Source organism: Metopolophium dirhodum, chromosome 9 (genome assembly GCF_019925205.1).
Source record: "Metopolophium dirhodum isolate CAU chromosome 9, ASM1992520v1, whole genome shotgun sequence".
Classification (NCBI taxonomy): Eukaryota; Metazoa; Arthropoda; class Insecta; order Hemiptera; family Aphididae; genus Metopolophium; species Metopolophium dirhodum.
This window is the reverse complement of record NC_083568.1, coordinates 7,810,393-7,834,293: the sequence shown is the minus strand read 5'-3', so window position 1 is coordinate 7,834,293 and position 23,901 is coordinate 7,810,393. Positions and strand designations below refer to the sequence as shown.

At 35.3% G+C, this 23,901-nt stretch overlaps 1 protein-coding gene across 3 annotated transcripts in view; it reads left to right on the top strand.

Annotated features, from left to right (window-relative positions):
• LOC132952309 (uncharacterized) overlaps positions 1-23,901 on the top strand; it is a 68,772-nt gene that overhangs the window by 14,214 nt on the left and 30,657 nt on the right. Inside the window, exons 1-2 of one of the 3 annotated variants that reach the window (XM_061024582.1) lie at positions 13,459-13,580; positions 21,183-21,332. In XM_061024582.1, the coding sequence (XP_060880565.1) occupies positions 13,463-13,580; positions 21,183-21,332 (268 nt within the window). In that variant the 5' untranslated portion in view covers positions 13,459-13,462. Of the gene's footprint in view, positions 1-13,458; positions 13,581-15,262; positions 16,214-21,182; positions 21,333-23,901 lie in introns of those variants that run through there. The other 2 variants (XM_061024583.1, XM_061024581.1) reach the window with 2 other exon arrangements.

The following is a 23,901-nucleotide window of genomic DNA, read 5'->3' as shown; positions in this document are numbered from 1 at the left end:
TCATTCAAGGTTTATTTATTTTGAAACAATTTATTCACCCTTATTGAATATTATATGTGTGTATATATAATATATATCCGTAAGTTGATAGGTACACCCTAAAATCCGAATGAAGTGTTTTTTAACATGTACGAAGACGGGTGTAGAGTAATATTTTTTTAACTTAAAAAACATAACTGTATAAATAAATTTATTTAAAAAAAATAGAGTCTGACAAGTACCTAATAAATCAAATTATATCTTTAAATACAACGATTTTTTTGGTTGAAACATAATAAATTTTGCTATATTATATAATGTTTAAAAGTTTAGGATTATAGTCTATAAATGTTAAGTTCCAACTAATTTTATTAGGGATGATATATTTTATATACCTACCTATTATACCTATTATGATAGGTACCTAAATTGTACTAAGAGTTTTGTAAAATGAATCATTTTCAGCATCAAATCGTACTATTTTCATGAAAATAAAGAAGAGAGAATATTCCCATTTTCGATTAATGTTATCTTGATTACAAGAATTATTCTAAGAAATGCATCTGTAGAAATTGAAAACTACCGTAACGTTGGTTATGACTTAAAATATGTTATTCTTATAGGTGCGTTGTGCACCTTATGTTATTCTTAAATATGGTATTACAATATTAAATCGAAACCGAAAAATGCGATGGAAAAAAAATGTTTTGTATCAGAAATTTGTAATGTTGCACATTTTATGTATGGTCACGTATGCAGCGCTCCGCGTATTTATGTCAAATAAACTAGGTACGTGTCTTTCACGTTATAGTGTAATAAACCATTTCTCGATGTACCCATCTGTAGGCGTGGTTTCGGTAACATAATATATATCGGCTGTGGAAGTTTTTATTTATCGTGTGTATTGCCTATAAAGAAAATAATAATCGTTGTGTTTTGTTCGTGAAGTACTCAGGTTCCTCAGTTTCCTGGTGCACAAAAACAAGGAAGCTGGCGACCTCTGAGAGTAAAAAAAAGAGAAAAAAAGACCCTATATCGACATTGCGATGTCGTATGTTGGATTTGGGCGTGCACTGTAGTCTTACCAGGTGCTTGTATTTACGTATTATTCTAAATTCCAACAAGGGATTTTTTTAAATATCGCGTGCCCCGTTTAAATAGCTTTGGAATTATTTTTATATTATCAAACGTTTCTCGACCGAACCGGTTTTTCGGCGCCAGTTGTTTTTTTTTTCATTATTATTATACATTACTCACCGATATTATAATATGCCGACTTTGGTGTGTAAGGAATTTGTCACGCGCGTGCTCACAGATTACAAGATCGGATTAAGGATATTATGAAGTAAATCGTGGTTTTATTTTGATTATTTCTATACAGTTCGGCAAATTCTGAAAACTAAATAAGTGAATTGTGCGGAAAGTATATATTATATTTGCTTTTAGATATGCCGATCATTATTTGTTCGTGAATGTGACATTTAACTAACCATTTCTTTGTAATTTTGCCATTGGCTTTTACATGGTGGCGACTGACGGGTACCATTGCAGTGTCAAAAATGTCGTTTGGTGAAGTCGATATTATTTTCCCCTTGATAAAATTTAATACTGGATGGTAGTCAATCCACGTATCTCCTGTTGTTTTTGAAAATTATTTGTTATATGAAATTACATGATACTGTTTCCTTTATCGATTTGAACTTCAGATATCCAAGAAATAACAATACTATAGGCACGTGATATGCGATATACTGCGCGTGCTTGCTGAATTTACATAACTAATTGTGTAGGTCACGCATGCTCTCAGTCACGTACTTGATAGTTTTTTTCTTTAAAATGCTGTCGTAATTTAATATTCAGATAATAATTTCAATGTGCATAAAATCCATATGCATAATTTTCGATACAGCTGATGAAGAAAAACAAACGGTTTATTCGTGCTTTTAGTTGTTGGTAATGTCACGACGAATTGGGACGAGCATTCTTATTTCTTATAAATGACATCAATCTATGATTTTTCTATAATGTTATCGTATGTATATCAATATTGTTATTGTTATAACCTCTGATATTCAAATTAATGTTTTTTTGCCTACTGGCTACTATACATTTTAAACTTTTCCTGCAATACTATAAAATTTTCGCATTTTATTTTATTGGTTTGATTCTATTCTTCTTTATACATTATACTTACATGTTTCTGTATTAAATAGAAATATCACTGGGTAAAGAATCCTAAAAATACATCGTTAGTGAAAAATGAAAAGGCATTGTTCATTGACAGAAAATCAATTTCAGTTTGTAGAAATTAATTTACCTTCTATTTTATTTTACTAAAATTAAATGTTACTTTCATATCCGTCATAAACGGAGCAGTGTCTCTTTTTAAATTTTAGTAATGAACAAATATTATTGGTTTTAACATAAATCGTTTAAGTAAACTAGGTGACTATTGAACAAACATGTTAATCTGTATTAGAATAATATTTTATGATATTATAAATTAAACAATTAAGGTACATATTATTCTACATAGAGATAGATATATTTCAAAGTATTTTTTTATCATATTTTTACACTAGTTTGTTTTGAAACGGTTTTAAATAGTTACATCATGGACATTTTAGAAAATAAGTTATAAACTTAATTATAAATTGTTATTTATATGATGCAAAAACAAGTATTACTTAATGAATAAATTAAGATTATGAGTTGTATAAGTATAGTCTGTTATACTTAAGATATTTTAATATACATATTAGAGGAATCTATGTATTTGAAAAATGTTATTTATAATTTCAAAATTTTTACAAAAAAGTTTTTAAACACCTTATTAGTCATTATACAAAATAAAAACAAAAAAATACCAACGTCAGTATTTTTAAATCGTTTTTATAGAGTATTTTGATGATTTATATAATTAAAGTTAATGTTGGGACTGTTTTAGACACTCATTTTATTTTTTGAATTGCTATGTTCTATAATGAAGTGTTTTTTTTAAAATTAATCTCTTAAAAATTAAGGATAAAAAGTATTTTATGTGTTCATCTCTAGAACGTATTCGAAACAACCGGTTAAACAAACTGCAGTAGGCGCCCGTCTAGAGTTACCCAAGACCGTCCGAGGGGTTGTGATGGAAGAGCGGGTTCATGTTTCTCGGGGTTTTTTGTGGATGTGTGTGCTATTACCCTTCATATTAAGAACCTGCAGCTGGAAACCACCGCCGCCACTCGATTTGGCCCGTGCCACTTTGGACCTTTAGAGTCGTGCAATACATAATAAGAAATTTAAAACAGTTTTAACGAGTTCAGCGTTTCGGAATAGCTTAACAGTTCACAGTAATTTAAAAATTCGAGATCTGTTTTACTCTATCAATATATTTATATTTTATAATTTGTTATGTACCTATACTTATTTACTATTTTTTTTATCATTATCTAAATGTGTAATAACTAGTAATAGGAATAATCAACAAATATCATTGTTAAAATAGTATTTACATTTTACTATTTAGTAAGGCATTATAAATTCAACTTTAAATACCTTTTGTATAAAAATCTCAAGAACAAATTATTAATTCTATTTTTAACTTATCAATTTTAAATAATAATAATTTTTCTTTAATTCATTGCGTTAAATTAAATGTATGCATTACAATGTTATTATAATTTTTTATGCCCTATAATAGAGATAGTGAAATATTATTTATCACATTTAATAAAATAACTAAGTGAGTGTGTACGATTATCTAAAATGTATCATACCTTAGAATATGTGATATTTTAATTTGTTTGTGTAAATGGTTGTTAAGGGTATGTAATAGACTAGAGATTTGAAGAGTAATATATATATCTAGCTAGTCTTAATCTCATCCGGTAATAAATTAAACATGTTTAGAGTTAGAGTAAATAATTTTTGTAACCTATCTACGTATGTGTAAAGTGTAAACTGTAAACTGATTAGTTAAAGTTGTAATACCCCAAATACTATAAAATACTTAAAATAACTAAAATATATTTTAAGTGTTATTATTAGCTTTTCTAGGCTTTAGCGATAGTTTTATAATCATTATACTATAGTAATATATTTGCAAAGTATTTTCTATACGTTTTATTGAGCTAATATTATAATCATGTTTTACAGTCAAAAATAATTTAATTTACTACATATCTATTTTACCTATTTGTTATAACCTTATAACATGTTGTTTTTTTTTATCGTGGTAAAAAGTAATAAAGTACCTAATTCCTAACTAGAATAGATTAACTAACACTTTAAAATCTCAAGTTTTAGTGTAATTTATTGTAATAAGTTTCCTTTGTAACTGCCCAACTTGTGTTTCAAGATATCATGAATGATGGTTGTATCAATATGATATTTCTATTGAAGATCGATTATTGATTACCAAATTCGTTAATAACAACATATACAAATTCACTTGTTTTTTCACAAGTTATTTAGTTATGAAGTGTATAACCATGTGCAATAAAGCCAAGTGCACAGTAAAACTTATCAAATCGTCAAATAATTGTTTTCATAACAGTTTGTAATGACATACAGTATACACTACACAGATTATAATATACTCGTACTATACATGCCTAAAATACGTCTATATTGTATAATATTATACCTATTGTACGTATATAATATGGTATTGGGAGTTGATAAATTGCGATTAAATCAATCATATACGAGTATTAAATAGAACGCGATAGTGGCGAAATAATGAAAACCCGTCGTCATACTTTTGATCACGGTGCTTGGCCCATTGTGCGATTTCGTATTGTGGGTGGCGGCGGCGGCGGCTACCCAATTAGACGTGTTCGCACATGCCACGACGCGCGTAAAGGTGTATAATACCGTAATGATTTTGCGATTTTCGGTAGTTGTTTACGAGAAAATAAGGAAAGAAAAAAAAACACCACCCCAAACAGAAGGGCCCGTGCTGAGCGCGCAAACACGGGAACCCGATCGAGTAACATTTGGCAAACTCGCGGCGCGCTCGTCCGTCACAGTAGCAGCAGCCATCGGAATAGCAGACGGCTCGCGTCCCCCGCCCCCGCCGCCTAGGACCCCGCTAAGTACCCTGCGCGGGCGCGCGTTCACTGTATCGCGTACATAGGTAAGAGCAAACGTTGTGGGAGGAATTAAATTAAAACTTGTTAAAAGGGAGTTTGCAACAATCTGACGGGCAGATGGTGGTGGCTAAACAGGCCGCCGTCGCCGCCACCGTAAGCCACGTGTTGCTGTGTATACCAACAACCCCCGGCGATTATTCTACGCGCGCACATAGGTACTACTCCACATACACACATCCTCCTCGCAAACATAATATATACCCGCAGCAGACCGTGCAGCAGTATATATAGGTATACATGAATATAATATATATGCCGTTACGTATATTGCGACGTGCGTAAAATTTTTACGTTATACTTATACTGTATATAGGAAACGCGCAACTTGCGTGTGTACTCAAACCAGAGTATCGGTTAAACATACACACTGATCCCACCCCGTGATACGCGCAGGCGTAGGGTATATGGGTGCTTGCAGGGTATTATATAGGTACATGATGGCTGGTAAGGTGTAAACTACTGTTTGCATACCTATATTATGGACCACAGACGCGTACAAAATATAGGTACCTATGTACAATATATAATATTATATGTTGTAGACAAGCGACTGAAATTGAACACGTACGGCGTATTATGCGCGCGCGTATGTCTATTCGAAAAAATATTATTATTATTATTATTTGTATAATATAATATAATATTATGGATAATGAATACTATATACTTATATAATACAAGAGAGCGCCGAGCGCGCGCGGGCTCGGTAAATTTCGTCGGTATTGTGTACACGTATATGTTATATATATGAGGACCCGAAGGGTTGAACCATACCGTTAAGGTACGTGCCACAATAACGGCGGACAGATGTGAGACAAGAGAGATGCCGAGACACCAAATGGCACACGACCGCTGCAACCTGATACCGCCAGCACCGGGTGCTTTTGCTTTCGATGTATACCTATGCATTATATGTATATGTGTTTTATTTTATCCAAAACACCCGTTCTCTTCTCCTTGTGTGTGTGTGTGTGTTTTTAAAGGTCTAGATCCGTCGCCGGGCATATAATATTATATATTTATTATATATACCTGTGCGGCTGCGCGGCCGAGCGTCCGTGGTCCGTCCGTCCGTCCGCCCTGCACCATACGCGCGCCGTTTATTTGTATTTATATTATAATAATATGTATACGTATGTTCTATTCAGCCGGGCGCGAGGGCGAGATCGTGTTACGTCGGCCGCACGCCGTGTCCATTGAACCGTGCAGCGCATATTCGTATAATATTAATAAATAATATTATATAACTATAATATGAGTATAAAATATTGTATACACATCATAATATAATATAATATATATATATATGTGTGTGCCGTCCGTCTGCGCGAACAGACAGTCTGTACGCGTGTCGAAAATCGTTGTGTATATACCATATAATATATAACTATAAAGTCATACCGTCTACATTATATTATTATAGGTAGGTACCGCGAACAATAACTGCGCGTTTCGGGAGTCGGGACTATACGTTATTTATAAGAGAAAAAACCGAGAAAAAAATTTAGAAAGGTCAACGCGTGTTAATGAGAGTAGACGACCTATATATTTGGTTTTTTTGTTTGTTCGGTTTTTTTCTTGTATCGTTACTAATTGAATACCGCGATCGCGGCGCTAACGGGGCTGTTGCCGCAGGACAAATGGGGGCAAGCTGAGGTGTCTGGGCCGGTAACAGGATGCTGGGACACGTGTGCCGCCGTGCTCCGCGTGCAGCGCATATATATTCTTTAAATATAGAAACGCCGGCACACGCGGCGGCCAGGGGCAGATGCGACCTCTCTCGTCCGTCTCACCCTCGCCCCCTCTCGCTCTCGATTTTATCGTCTCTCGCTCTTGTCGACGCGGCAGATGTGGAGCAGAGCGCTGCACAGGTCCTCGACGCGTGCAGATTCCCGTACGGGGCGCGCGCGCGCTCGCCCCCGACACACGATGACGACGGCGACGACGATGACGACGACGACGACACAACAACCCCCTTATATATATATATAGGTACGTACCGTGGTTACCTATACACTCTCTGTCTTTCCTCTTCCTGTGCGCGTCGATGGCCATATGGCACATTTGAACTCCTCACCCCGCCCACCAAACATTTACGCACAGGCACACGTCTTATAATATAGTGTATTATATTATGTATGTAATAGCTTCATTACCAAGAGTCGTGGTAATGAACTGTGGCCGAGGTGTAACAGTATAATAATAAACCGTCTCGAAAGGTCGTCGTGGCTCGAGCTTGCAGTTCTGTGCGATACACATTGCTGCAGTAGGTCGGTGGTACTGTACGTTGTTCTATTATCGTGTGTGATATAGGTACCTTTAAGTAGCTATAACATCTCTGAGTAGTTTCAAAAATATACACGTGCTGTTTGCTGATGCAGATATTTTGTAAACCGATTCGTACCGCGGATATATTATAATTTATAGATGTGAAAAAAATTTTTATAGTGTATATACAAACAACGCCGGGTGTACCTAGAAGACGTAGTAAATAATTATAATATATGTATAGTAGTGACGTGGTGGATATATCTTTATAGGGTAATAGATATACGTCGAATGAAATGTAAAAAAAAACGAATTTGTAACGCCTTCGCGCGTTTGTCGTCTTTCCCATAGCTAGTTCGTTATCTCGTGGAAAAGGGTGTCTTTTCTCTCGTCCGGGGAATAGAATTAGTTTGTGACGCTCGCAATAAATTACGGTGCGAAAAAGAACGGACTTTTTAATAGGGGAGCGCGTACCGGGAGAAAAAATGAAGTTTCTTTACCCACGGGACGTATATAAATTGAACAATTTATTTCTGGAAACATACGCACGCATATCTACGCGCAAGGGGCGGAAAACGGGGTTAAACGCCTCGTTATTTATATATATATATAACATGTATGTATACGGTATACCCCTAAGGTGGAAACCGGTTCAATGGAACAAACACCGCGCTTTACGCTGCACAGTCAACATGTTGGTTATATATTTATACGCGTATATTAGTGCTTAGGGGTATGTGTTTTCTCTCTCGCGTTCATGCGCCTCGTGCGTTATATATCTGCATTGCGTTTTACGATGCATGTCGAGACCATATATCAAGAGAAAGTGAAATAAAATGAATTATGTTATAGGATAATTTGACGTACATGGGACGTTTGCCTGATAATAATATATGTATTATACACGTACATATTATCATAATGTTTTTAATATATTGAGGCTCTGTATGGCTTGGATCGCGTGCCAAATACATTGTTTTATAAACGCGTCTTCATGTGTTTTGTGTATATATATCATCGATAAAAAGGCATAATAAGGAAATCGCTGTTTTCTCAAAGAGTCATTGGTTCGTGTACGGTTGTTTTCCAGACGTCTGAATGACTTTTAATGTTCTCCAGTCATGATTCATGACTATGCCATTGGCAGCAAAACGGGACGCCATAAAAATTGAATCACATTTTATTTGTTTACTAATGGTTTCAAAAAATATTCATATTATTATATATACATGTATATTATATTATGTGCACTATGTACACTATAATATAATGTTAATGCTCTGGAAAACAGATATCTTTCTTTCCCGGTAAACATTTATCGAGTCTCATACTGGAAATGCTTGAAATATGTATTTTATACAATAAAAGACTATAGTAATAAAACCTTTTTTTCTTAAGTTTTAAATCTATTCATACTATGACCATAAAATATCCTTTATAAAGTAATCTATTGATTTTTTTATTCATTTAATAAAAGTCTGATGTATATTCACAGTAGTTCATAGTTAGAAGAAATTCTTATAGAAGACTAGGACATGTTCATGGTATAATAAATAATAATTATTGAGTATGAGTGGTGTCCCTAAACAAATTATCGTGGGGAAGGGGGGCATAAATGGGTCCGTCGGTTAAAGGACATTGCCATACTGATCGTTACTCAAGATTTTACAAACTTACAAAAACAAATACCACGTTGCCGCTATAGATAAAATACAATTGTTTTTAAATTTTTTGTATGAAATCATAATATTATTTAATATATAACAATATAATATTTATTTAATTAGTCTAATTTTTAAAGTATCGTTCAATAAATGTATACATTAATAGTTTAAAGTAATTATTGACTTAAATAAGTCTTAGTATATACAAGCAATCACCATAAATACGTTAAATATTGGTACTGTCTTATAATAGTCAATATGTATATACTTAATATTGAATTAATATAAATAATAATTAAATAAAAAACTTGAGAAACAACTATTAGGTATAACTAATATTATATACATGTTATTTTTTAAATGTTCATATAAGAGTAAATCTAGCAATTTTATTTTTACATAAAAGTTTTAATTGAATTATTGTCATTTTTCATATAAGTTAAAAGTTATCATGTTAATGCCTTCTTCACCTTCTCCCTCACTGAGTATGTTCCAGGTTCAATATAATATGAATTCAATTTAAATATAACACTATTTCAGAACGTTGAATTATATAGTAGGTACTTTTTTTAAAGCAAGAATAATTTATTCTAGAAACATATATTCTAGACGCAATATTTTGAATAAAATCTAATATACTTAGATATGCAGTATTTTTATAGGTTTTGAATGTTATCATAGCTAATGTGTTTTCACAATATACTATAATATGTCTACACAAGCCCATTACATCTATGCATTTTCATCATACACTGCAAGGTTTACATACATGTTGTATTATTTACGCGATATGTTTTACTTAATATCTAGTGAAGAACCATTATAGTATCGTGTATCAAAGAGCATACGTCGAATCAATAATATTGCCTATTCAATGCGCCTTGCAGTATGGAAGCAAGTTTAATGGCGCCTAACCGTTCTGTACATTTATTATACATAGTTTATTTTAAAACTTTTCTCAAAAATGGATATTTTATTCCGTTATTGTTTTTAGGATCTTAAACGTTTGTAATTATCTTTTACAACTGGATTTTTTTGAAACAACGTTGTAAACGTATATGACCATCACAGTATATATTAACTTCTCCATATAGCTATTCCTCTACAGTTATAATTTCAACTACTATACGTGATAACTGAATAATTAATAATATATTTTAATACTTATCTGGTCATTCGTTAACATTGGACGTTCATATCCAAACAATATAATATATTGGCGCTGAAGTAGGTATACGGAACATTGCGTTATGTGTATGTCACAGTGTAGGGATATATATTTCGATGGTATCATTATAATCTATAAAATATAAATAACAATAATTATTATTTTGTTTCACTTTTTCTTAAATTTTTCAATATAATATATCACGGTATAAGTACGGTTTGCGACCCTCCCTTCCCCATAGCTCCACTTTTGGTTCCGTCCCGCAAACCTCCGGTTCGAAATCGTTTACTTACTGCAAATGTATGAAAGCCGTGCCGATGTTTTGTTAAAAGCTAGCTAAAGCAATAAAACCGTATACATTTTCGGAGGCTATTTCTTTTTCTTTTTTTTTTTCGTCCTGCAGCCTCTCCCCTCGCGCGATCGTCTCGTCCGCTAAAGTTTTCTCCGTATTATACATAAATGTAAGTCTACAGTCGTTCGGATGGCGCCAATGTCTCCCGAATCGTGAGCCGTTTTCCGTTGGGTAAGGTTAGTCCTCTAGGCGAATTCTCATAAAATATCGCATAATACGGCCCATAAACAATTCAGAGTTTCGTAACGCAGACGAATTTGGAACGGTATCAATAATAGCGACGCGCGCGCCGCGTCTAGACGGGCACACGAATAAAACGTCTCAAAATTGTGGCGACGAGTATTTATATAATAGGTACCTATATATATATGTGTGTGTATAATATTACACATTGAGAACCTTTTCGTACAAATCTAACCTATTATTTTCAAATAATCCTATGCATAATATATCGATATTGTTTCGTTCTTCACGCGTGTTCAATGTTGTTTACGTATAAAAGGTACGAAGGAATCGAATATGTGTTTCGATCGCACATTATATGTGTACACTGCTGTACATCTACACAAAAAAATCGACCCTTTTACGCGACTTACCTGCTGCAGGCGCGTTAATCGAAAGCAGCCATAGAAAATAATAATAGTAAAACGGTCGTTTGTGTAGAGCCACCGCCGAGCCGCCGGCCCTTCAGTCTTACACATTGAGCCGACATAATATAGGTAATGATCGTAACCTCCATAACGCCGCTATAATCTTGTTTAAATATAATATAACAATATATTATTCTATGTAGTGCGTCGCCGACTTGTCAGCTTTAGTTGAATTAAATTATTGATATATTATAGCATTATAACGTTATTAACGTTGTTGACATCTATACTTATTCAATAACCAATGCTTATCGAGTACTCGGTAAAATCGCTCCGAGACGTACACAAGTGGCGCATAAACTTCTTCTACTCTCCGGAAATTATCAATTTAACAAAGTCTATGTGACACACAAGTATATTATTATGAGTGTCGCAATTCGGACACGTGGATTCTTACGCTGTTGACGTGGGAGCTCGTAAAACTAAATTACATTTATACAGTTATTAATTGCCATATGAGTATATATATTATATTTACCATTGCAATCATTGTACAGTGTTACTCATACATTAGATCATATACGTTTTACTATATGTTGGCGTTGTACACCTACCGACAAAACGTGACACCCAAAAATTTCGGATTTATATTATTCAAAAATTATTGGCAGCGTGATGTTGATGATATCAGGTGTAATGTTTTTAATAAAAAATAAATTTCGTTTAACCGCATACCCTTAATAGTCCAAACTCCTAACCATAGTTACTTCAACCATAATATTGTTGGATATTGATGTTGTTATTGTATATTTTTTCCAATCGAAATAAAATAAATTTTAGATCGAGTTACTTCATTTAAACGTATACGCAGTTTCAATTGAATATTGTTGGTGTTCTAAAATAATGTTATGGAATAAGTACCTAAAAATCATAATAAACATTAATTTTTCCTGTTTTACATATATACATAACTACAAGTACAATATATTTACTTAATTATATGCGTGTATGTAATTATTGTTTTAAAAAGTAATTTATTACATCGTATAACCTTAACAGAAAATATTATATAGTGAACTGTAAACATTAGTGTTAGGTATATAATAATTATATATTAATCACTAGTATATTTTGATAAAACGATTGAATTTGATAAAATATTATACACACGTACGATCGTGCTTCCATGAGTCAGTAATATTAATTTGCTTTGCTTTAACCACGAGTTCGCTCATACATGAAATTTCGTTATGTTTCAATAATCACACATGGTGCCTTATTATAGAGTACCATAATATTATACGAGACTGCAGGCACAATAATCGATGAAACTACTCACTAGAGTGAACACTGGTATTTAATAATATTGCCGCGCGGACGAGATTTGTATAATAGTCCAATTTCATTCGATGCGTGTCCATACGATGGAAATAAAAGCAGATGCTGTGTCCGGATCATTAGATCGTGGACACGAAACGGTATTATTGACATGGGGCTTGAGCACAAAAAAATATTAACAATAACGCTAAGAAGCATTTCCACTTCTTATTATTGTCAATATAATAGGTATATAACAGTAGGATTTTTTAATTTGACCATACATATTGAGCGTGGGTGCAAAATGCTTCTTATATTATATTATTGACAATAGAGATATGTTTGGATTATTTTTAAAGTGTCATATAAATACCTCCGTGGGTAATTTTTGTGGCCTAACAGAGAAAATGATGTCATTTTATTGTGGAATAAGCTACCTTTTTTTAAACCTTTTTTTATGTGGTATAACAACATTAGTACACTATATAGGTAGTATATAGTATATTTTTATTGTTGTTGACTTCTTTATAAATAATTTGGACATTTGATCGAATATTCCGGTCGAATGGCTTAGTATAGGATTATTTACTTTCAATTGCATCACCACTGCATGTGTTCAGTATTTAATTTGTCTTTTTACGTGCTGAAGTCCTGGAATCATTATAATAGACTGATAAATATTATTATTTATTACATAAGATATTATTTGCAAACAGTCTCATTGCTGGTAAGGTATATAGGTATACCGCATGTCATTAGGGATGAATGTGGTGGTCAAGCTGTGAAGGAAGTTTTTTTACAAAACCCACAAACTATAGTCGAGGTCTTGGGTCGCATATTTGTTCATTTTTTTCTTCTTCTATTGAATCATATAAATCGTGTGTGGTGGGAAGTCAAAATGCGCAGGACATTTGGGGAAATTCTTAAAAAAGCGATATCAGTTCAGTTTCCGATTAACAACAGTTACGAATGTTTCTTTCTATATGATTCGTATTTTTTCTCGTGATTCTCAGACGTACATTCTAAGTATAATGTGTGATATTGAAGTGTTTGCGATTGAAAAATACATTAATTTAAAGCACAAGGATGCCGACAAAAGAGGTGATTTTATTCATTTTATTAGTTATTAAAAAAATACTTAATTTTAAAATCCAAATTTTAGAAAAAAATTGTTTACTCTATAATTTATTTACGTATAGCAGAGATAATCGTTTAAATATTTTTTTTATATATTATTCATTATTGCTGTAACTTGTAAGAGTTTACAGTAAAAATAAAAGTAAAAATAAATTGAGTATTTTACATACGTTAGTCGATCATTTATTTAGGTACTTATTATTTACCCATATTTGTGTAAGCTATTTTTTTTCAACTATTTTAAATAATTACCAATTCAAAACATCTATTTAATTAATATTTATCAACTGTAAACAGTAAACCGCTATAATCGGTTAATATATTCGTACGATATAGGAGGCACAGTATCAGATAAAAAATCCTAGACGGTCACCCATCCTAGTAAGTAGTAATAACTACTTATATAACGTTTATCGAGGATTATCTCGTCATTACTGGTCTAAACAAGTTAATCGTTCTCCTCCGCGCCAGGCCGTCGGCGGGCGATTGTAATCGAATTCCGTATTTAATTTTTACACGTTTTCTTTAGTGCCGTTTCGTGTTTTTATTTTTTTTTCGTGTACGTATAATAAATTGATTAAAACATATATAAAACTATTTTAATTTTATCGTGCATGTAATGACAACGATTATTAATTATGTTTTAGTAAAACTCAATACGACTAATCGTCGTTTACTAAGCGCGCGCGCGCCTCTATATCTATAAAACAAAACGATTTGTTATCATATTATATTCTACTAACGTTGTTCTTATAGATTATACTTCGGTCAAGTATACACTGGGCGGTGACATTAACCGGTTAAAAAGTTAAGTCAATTTTAATTGAGTTTCCTAATGACTAACGAGTTACATTTTTTTATTAACTTTCAACTTAACGAGTTACTTTTTTTCTAAATTATACCTACTTATATTTAGTATATAATATTAGTTTTTATTCATTTTAAGTGGAATATAATTATGTATATTATATGCAAAGATTTATGTAGTTTTTCCACTAAGCCCCACATATGTGTGATATTATATAATTCAGAATAAACGTTCTATAAAATATATTGAAGAAATGTAACTGCAAAAAAGCTATTTTTTATTAACATTTTTTTGGACTACCTACAAAAGACAAATACTTACGAGTCAAAACTACTAACCTACACTATTTTCATTGTCAATAACACAATACTTAATATAATTTACACTGTATTGTATCGTATAAGTACAAGTCATTAATACCATGAAAACAAATTAAAAACAAATAAAACTTAGGGCTACGATATTAATAAAACATTATATTATGGGTAAGTTATAACGCTCTGACATAATTTCACACGCTGCTCGTTGCGGTCGAGACTCGAGAGTAAACAGTCCCGGGGCTGTGTACTGTATATACCATACAAATCTGATTATACAATTTATGTTATGTAAGATATTTGAATAATAATAATAATTTACCGGTGATTCGCACATTCCCGAAGGGTTGATTTATGTGCGCGCGTATAATAATATAATATCATAACCACCGGCGCGGTGGCGTGCGGGTAGTAAAAACGAGGCATGGCCCGGCGGCGCGTATCCGGTTCGGGCACGGTCGTCGGCGGTCGTGAGCCGGTTGGCCCGGCGGCTGTCGGCGTCGGCGGCGGCACCGTCCCTCCTGTACACACGACTACACACACACGCACGCACGTCAGTCGAAGGTTCGTTGCTCGGTCGGCCGTTCGTCGTCTCTCTCTGTCCGCGTAATCTTATCTGGTTCAGGTGTCGAGTACGATATTATTATTATATTTATTTACCTATTCATTTATTAAAAATTTATTATCACACACACCCACGTGCGCCGGTAACACATTCGATGTGTGGTATAATAATCAAATTAAAAACATGACGTGCATCGTAATCGGGTCTATTTGGGTTCTGCCGTTATCACCTCACGCCCGAGTGAAAACCCCGATCCGGTAAGTTCGCGAGCGAAACGAGTTATTCTTGAAAACGTACGTTTTTGCGGAAGAAGTGTGCCGGTTGTCTCCGCCCGTGATTTGGAGTGCTTTTTTTAATGAATAGTAAAACGCAAAAATTTTCTTTTATTTGCGTTTTTTTAAAATCATTTTTCAACTTACTTTTTGTTTTAATCTACAGTGAGTAAATTATTTTGCCTTTACGTTTAATTTTTTTTAATTTCGTCAAATCATACCGTTCTCTGTGAGTAGTGCGCTTAAAAAAAACTCCGTGTCGTTTTTCTTCACCGAAACTGCAGTATTATACACTGTCGTATTCTTATACTATATAATATATCATAGTGTTTCCGTTCTCAAAAACACAATCAGTGGCGTATGTACAGTGATGTAGTGCGTAAGGTTCGCGTGTTTGTCGTTAACGATGTAATTACGTCTGAAGCGATGTTAGAACACGTTCTTACTATCATAGGACTAGATTCCTGAACGTCGAAAAGGACGCTGAGAAACCTAAGTCAGAACCGAGACGACAAGATTTCGAAAATCGACGATGGTAGAGCGAATCGAAAACGAAACGGATTGTAATATGCCACAAGGCTCCTGCTGGTCTACGGTGTACTCTGGCTTTTATTTATTTCTCGCCAGGCATTCAGGTAATCACATGATATGATATTATACATTATTTTGATAAAACACGCCGTCGCTAATTTAATTAATTATGAGGAGAGTGGGAGATTATAGTGTTGTGTGCATGTGACCCGATGTGTGCATTTCCATTTTCTGTTCGATGTACCTATATCTACGTACCGCTGTTATTCATAATATGCATTTTTTTTATTTAAATTTTTATTATTATTCTCAGAGATATTTCGTTGAGTTGTCTTTATTTCCATTCACTGTTATAGAAACCGTCTTAAGTACCGTAATCGACGTCAGTAATTGAACATGCATGATAACCGATACCGTATTTATTTTTATAAATTGCAATTTTATCAATATTTCTCGTCTCGATAAAATCTAAAGTATTTTTACCGAAATCGTATATTGCATTAGATTGGGATAATATTTCGTTCACTGAAATATTTAATATGAAGCAATATCAGCGAAATACCAGCCGCCTGCGGTTGGTTAATATATACATAGGTATGTATAATATGTATAGTGTATAAACCTATATACATTATACATATATTATTGCACACATAAAATAAAGTAATGGGGTGATGCTGTGTCAAGGGGAAAAACAATGATGTCAACCGAAAATAATAAACGAACCGCCGAATCAAATAACGACTTTAATGTGAACAGGGCTAATTTGACCGGAATTTGTTTTACTTGAAGGGTTGTTTTTCATTTTTGGAGGGCCTAAAACAATAGCCATTTGTATAAAAATATTCTGGTGTTTTAAAATTCTTGTTGGCACACTGCACATACGTGATTCACTGGCTGGTTTCCGCATTGCTAGACATTTTATTATTCCCGCGGAGAAAGTATTTTTTGCGTCCGCGTAATTAGATCTATTGATATCTGACTTAATTATGAACATAATATAGTCGGTCGGTACACTCAAATGGTATGGGCCGCATCTGTATAACTGAATAGTGTTAAAAAACTGTATGATATATTATGTGTAGCTATCCGTAGATTTTCACATACCAAGGTTATTATTATATTGTTTAAGATAAGTAAGTTACACGATGATTGCTAATATGTTAAAGAAAAATCCGTATACATTTTATGCGTCATGTTATTCATAATAATATTGTGTCGTAAACTCTTATGTGTCCTGGGTATACTAACCTATAACGTAAAGTATAAAACTCGAAGTATTTATAATAACTATTACGGTGTACAAAATTCTTGGAATTTTGTATATTTTTTTTTAGTTTTAGAAAGTTTACAATTGAATACATATTATTACAACTGAGGATCGTAATTAATTTTATAAAAACTAATGCTTGGTTTAATCTCTTCAAAATATTCAATAAACGTTGTAAAGATATTGTGTACCCATTGTAATATACTTCTACAGTATGAATGGAAATCATGTTTTTATCGGATGAAATGGTTGGACGAAGGGAACGACAATAAACAATTGGCAATATTATATGCGAAGCATACGCTCGGGATACAAAGAATAACGAGAGTTGCAAATAAAACGATTATCGTCATCATTTCAAAAATGTTGATATCGTAAATTATTTCATTTTTTATTTGATTATATGTTAAATATTACGGATAACAATATGAGCAAATATTATATTATTATTACAACAATTATAGTAAAATATGTCCGGTTTTTCGTCATGTATGATTCATTGAGACAAGATTCATAATATAGTTATTATTGCGCTTAGATTTTATGTGAAGCATCCGGCACACGAAATGTTTTGACAATGAGAGCTTTAATCAACAGCTGAGCACGTATTCTCGCGATTTCCGATTACCGGACTCTCGATTTGGAATGCATTTTCGACAATAGGTTCTGTGCTGTTTAAACTGTTCCTCTTGTTTTTATAAATGTTAATTTAAAAATGTTCAAACAAGTATATGAATTTACAATTGAATCGGATGTGCATATATAGTCGCATATTGGATGTGTGAGTGTGTGACTATCAGAGAAAATAAATAATGGCACAATTTGTTATTTTATTGCGTTTATGTGTTTTAATGACTTGTTGATCGGTAAAGTTTACTACGGAGAGAGCGATATTTTCGAAAAGAAAAAAATGGCAACGTTAAACAGCTTTACAATGGACACGGCGATTAAATAGGAAATTCTGTTAAAGGAAGACTTCTCGGCGGAACGGGTTCAAGGTCAACGGACCTCCAACGCAGCCAATCAATGGTGCAACCGAGAGAGTTATTAGTTCTCATTTATGACATGTATCCACTGTGTGTATATTATAAGTACGTGATGTGCGCTAAACGAATGTAAACGATAGAATTTCCAAATTAAATAATTGCACGATTTTTAAACGTTTGAAAAAGATTATTGACCTCGACTATTTTTTGGTGAAAAAAACGGTCCTTTTTGTTTCATCATTGTCGCCAGATTGTGTGAATATATATTATACAACTTCTGCGTTCGTTCTGTCTCTCATAGTTTCTGTGTTTTAAATCAAACTATGAAAGCAAACCGGCGCGGATCGCGGGGGAAGAACTGCCACTGCCGCTGCCGCTGCTGCGCCACTACAGGCAGGTCCATCGGCGGTAACGTCACGGATGGTGAACCAAAAATAAATAAATATAAAAAAAATATGTGTATATATACAGAGAGAATTCGTAAATACATCTGTATTATTATTAAAAAAATATAAAAAAAGTACAACTGCAACAAAACATTGGGCAAAAGATGAACTCGGCGCAACCATTACTATATTACTGAAATTGTCAACCGGACCGTGTCGTCACGACTGTCTTCGTCTGTGGGACGAACAATATGCGACTATAATATAATACGCATATATATATACATATATTTAAGTGGTGTGCAGACTCAGCAGGAGGATAGGTCCGATATAACTCGCCAAATAATCATTCGCAGTGTTTTTATCCGCGTAGTTGCGGCCGCGGCGTTGTGTATTCATTAAATTTATTATCTATACCTACCTATTATTATTATTATTAAATTGTAGCGCGTCGTCGTCGTAGTGCTTGGGTGGTAGCTGCCGTGGCGGTGGTGGGGGTTCGTTGCACCTTTGGCCAGGGTCAATTAACCTTCCTTTCCTCAGGTATTTAATTTCCCACGCAAGACAGCTGTCGTCCGTCACCATTTTTCATCTTCGATATTGTGTGTGTGTTTGTGTGCGTGCGTATATACATCTGTATTTGTATGTGTGTACCTGTACATATACCTATGTACCTATGCGTATTATAACCACGTTATTTTTCTATATAACGAATCCGTACAAAACAACCGGCTAACAGCCGCTGTGGGGGTAAAAAAAAAACAAAAGGAAGTCGACTTCGGGGTTTTTTTTACCACTATCCCTGACGTATTCCGCTCTTGCCGTCTTCTATAGCTATACTCAGGCCCGGGGACACTGTTGACAGATCTTCTCAAAATTCGCGAGTGCTTTTGGTGGAACGCACTGATCTCGAAATGAAATGTTATCAAAAATAATAACGGTGTGCCGCAGCGAGCGCCGCGCGAGAGAACGCGGCACACGCCGTATCCGGACTTCGGTGAGAGGAGAGAGAAATCGAATGTTATATTATTATAATATTATAATAATATGTATACAATATTATACCTAATAATAATGTATTATAATATGCCGCGTGAAGACATAATATACGCGTTGGCACACGATCGGTGGCGGCGCGCGGCGTAGACTTGTTATGACCCGATTGTAATCACGTGCCCGTTCGTCTGCCGGTGGTACGCGTATTATAGTGTTGGACACATAATATTATATACTACACACACACACACGCACATGATATTTTACACTCTTAGCGCACCGCCGAACGCGATAATATAATATCGGGAGGGCAAACCGGAACGCGCGCAAATTTCATGCCGGATTCCATGCCGCGCACATAACCCATATTACGATACATAAACGACGACGAAGACGCGTGTTGTCGTCGTCGTCGTGTTACCGACCCAGAAAACCCGTGGAAATCACGCGAGTGTGCGTCCGGTCAATATCGCCGAGTTTTCACGTTCGTTCGCCGCACCGGTGCTGCAGATAGAAAGAAAACAATATAATATTGTTATTATAATAAACGAAAAGTAAATCGCCCCCACTCCTCCCTCTTCCGTCGCCGTACGGCTGGCCGACCCGAGAGACAAGAAAATGCGCATCGATGACGTTTTCGGCGGCGGTGGCGGCGGTGGTGTATATTATAAATTATAATTTAATATCACTATACGTACAAACTGTGATAATCATTTACGAGCGTGACGTTTCCGATAAAAACCCGATGTTTAATAATATTATATTATACATGCTTTCACTGACAATGAGCATAAAAAGGAAGTGTGGTGTAATCCAAAGCAACGGTGGCGGTGGGCACCTCAATTATCTTCACTCGGTTAATTCGACGTACCTTTTAAAAACATCGCCGGCGGCCGCCGCGCACCATAATAATATAATATATTACATTAATATCTCTGCGCGCGCGCGCGTATTTTATATACACAATCTTACCCATCGTCGTCGCCCGTACACAGATTTAGGTGTCTCCCCATCCCTCCCTCATCGGAAAGTTACCAATTTTTGTACATATATTATAGTATATTATGTTATGCTACTACGATATATTATGTTATCAACAAAAGAAAACTAATAGCGTTTTCCATAATAATACTCGTATAATATGACGGTGTAGTGTACATTTTATTTATAAGATCGTAGAGAAAAACGACACCGCGCAGCATTTTGACGGTGTGGTGAATGATACGATATCACTATACATGGTACACTCGCTATCAGGGTTTGAGTGTAGTGTGAATAAATTAAACAGAAGGAAAACGCTATAATATTTCATCACAAGTGTAATATGATGTATTGATATGATATGATTCGTATATTATCAAAATGTATAGCGCGAGTGCCGAGTGTAATGAGTGTAATGACTAATGAATCAATGTGTTTGTGTTTTCGCTCACAGGTCGGAGACGCACAGCGGAATCCGAAGAAGCAGTGAGGCGACAAGGCGGCGGCGGCGGCGGCGGGTCGTCACAAAGCCTGCACCGCGCCGCCACGTTCACCATGTTCAATTTCCTCCTGCTAGTCTCTGTATGCCTTTCGTCAACCACACGTGAGTACCACTGTCTTAAATACAATTCGCCGTCTTATGTACACAATAATAATATATCATCGTGACAATAATATATCATATTATCAACCTTGTCCCGTTCGTGTCGGACTCGTGTCGTATTATTAATTGTTCGTGTATCATCAGCTGTTATATCGTAATTCCGCATGGTTTGGTCGCCTCGAACTTTATTCGCTGTATCCATCATAATAATATACAAATATCATCGTAGTATACGCAGTGTCCATCTGTAATGTACGCGCAATCGTGACGAAAGACCCGCGCGAGTTGCGCCTGCGGCGAAAGCGATAGGTCACGCGACGCGTAGTTGCGGTAGTGCGAGCGGACCATCGGACGGCGGCAGGAGAGGAGAAGAAGTTGGAAACGGCGTCGCGACGACAATGTGGGCTAAAGTTGGCGGCCGCGTGGGCTAGACGCGGCGACTGTACAGAGGGCTAGGCACTAGACGTCGCGGTATGTTGACACGCTGCCAGAGTGCCGGCGTCTGGGCATGTTTCCGGTCGGCGGCGGCAGCGGAATGGTGCCCGCGCGACCGCCGCCGCCGCTGCTGCTGCTGCTACCGTTGCAGCCGCCGTCGAGACTGTATAGGACGAGACCCTGAAAGACTCGCGATCTCCGTCTCGAATGAATCTATAGAGACTCTCTTTTTTTATATCTCGCTATAATACACATCACTATATTGGGGAAGAATCGTTTAATAAGCCCACTAGGATTTTTCCGTTATATGCGTGTAAATACACCTATAGGTACCCACATTTTAATTTCGTGTCGAATTTATTTTTGGTATTGGTATACAATTAAAAAAAAATTTGAATACTTTTCACTCTTTTATTGTCAGATGTTTTTAACTGTGTATAACATGTCACTCCCACATAAATTTGATTTTTTTTCTAACATTTTGAGAAAAGTACAAAGTACAAACTAAAAAGTTAAAAAAAGTTCTATAATCATTATTGACTTAGTTATTTTATAAACCAACACGAACATAAAGTATTTAATATATACTGTTAGAAGCTAGGACCGTGTTTATAGGGTGACTATATATGTAGGGCGATTATGCCATATCAAAAAATGTCAGGACTCTAGCCTACCACCTAACTTAAACACCTCGTTACTCCTACGCAGTATAAATAAACGCGTTTCTTGATTTTTTTTTTTCTATCAAATTGACGACGTCAATAATATTTTTAAAGAGGTATACGTTTTATTCCCGTTTTGTTTTAACGGGTAACAACGACGGCGGCGACTGCGACGACGACGATGACGACCGCAGCACCCCTCGACACCGGCGCGCGCGGGCGTAGGTACCTATATATTAATCGAAATCGGATTATTAATTGCCCATCTCGGAGGTGACACACGGTCGTCCTATTATATATTACTACGATATATTACATATATATATATATATATATCGTCATCGGTGGTGTAGGTGGTCTCGGCGGCGCTAATAAAGATTCGTCGGGTATACGCCGTGCTCGTGTGTGCGTGCTTCCAGTCGTATACACACACGCACACACTCGCATTATAACAATATAATAAGATTATCTAAACGCGCGCGTATGGCGTCATTAGCGGTCTGGACGAGATACGGATCTGTGCTGGCCGGCCCGGGCTACAAAATCCTCCAGCAGTTATCGTCGTACATTATAATAATATATAATAATATATACATAATATTATATAATATAATATCGTATCGTATATATATATCCAATATATTATAGTAATCGTCGGGATGGTTTTATATTATTTTTATTGCTCTCTCTCACTCGTCTTTCTTGTCTCCGAGAAATCCCTGACGCCCAGAGCAGTATTATCTCTCGACCCTTGTCCCCCCTCTCCTCGTTACTCCCGACAACTTGGTCACAAATTCGACGAGACCGAACGCCCGGACAAATCGATCGAACGCGCGTTTTGATTGATTTGCTTCTGTGCGTGTGGTAAACACGTATATACATAATACTACACATATGCGTATAATAGGTGTACCGAACTATACGAAGAGGGTTGGTCGCGGTCGTGCGTTCGTACCTAAATATATATATGCAGCGGCGCAGCGCGCACGTAACCCTTTTTTTGTTTTATCATAAACCGATATAACGATATCGTGGTTAGGTCAGATACAATGTGTATAATATAATATTATAATAATATACGAAACGTATATTATATTATTTTGTAATTCGTATCATAACATAATATCGTATAATATACGACATTGACGACGGGGGAAGTCGCGTTTCCTATATATTGCGATGTATTTGGTGACTGGCGAGTGGCGGCCGTTTTGTTGCCTTTAACGCGTCGCCAGTTGCACGACGTGAGTACCTATATAATAATGCAATAGTATAATGGTATATAATAATATTATTACGTGTGTACATTGCGGCGGAGACCAGTTTCGCCAACGCGCATCCGCGATGGCGTTCGTCCTACGCGCGCCTACTCGACTCCCTAGCCGCCGCGCGGTACATACGTATCATTATTATAATGGTCATTATATTTTATAATATTTTATACCTACTCTATAAAGTATACAACGACCAAG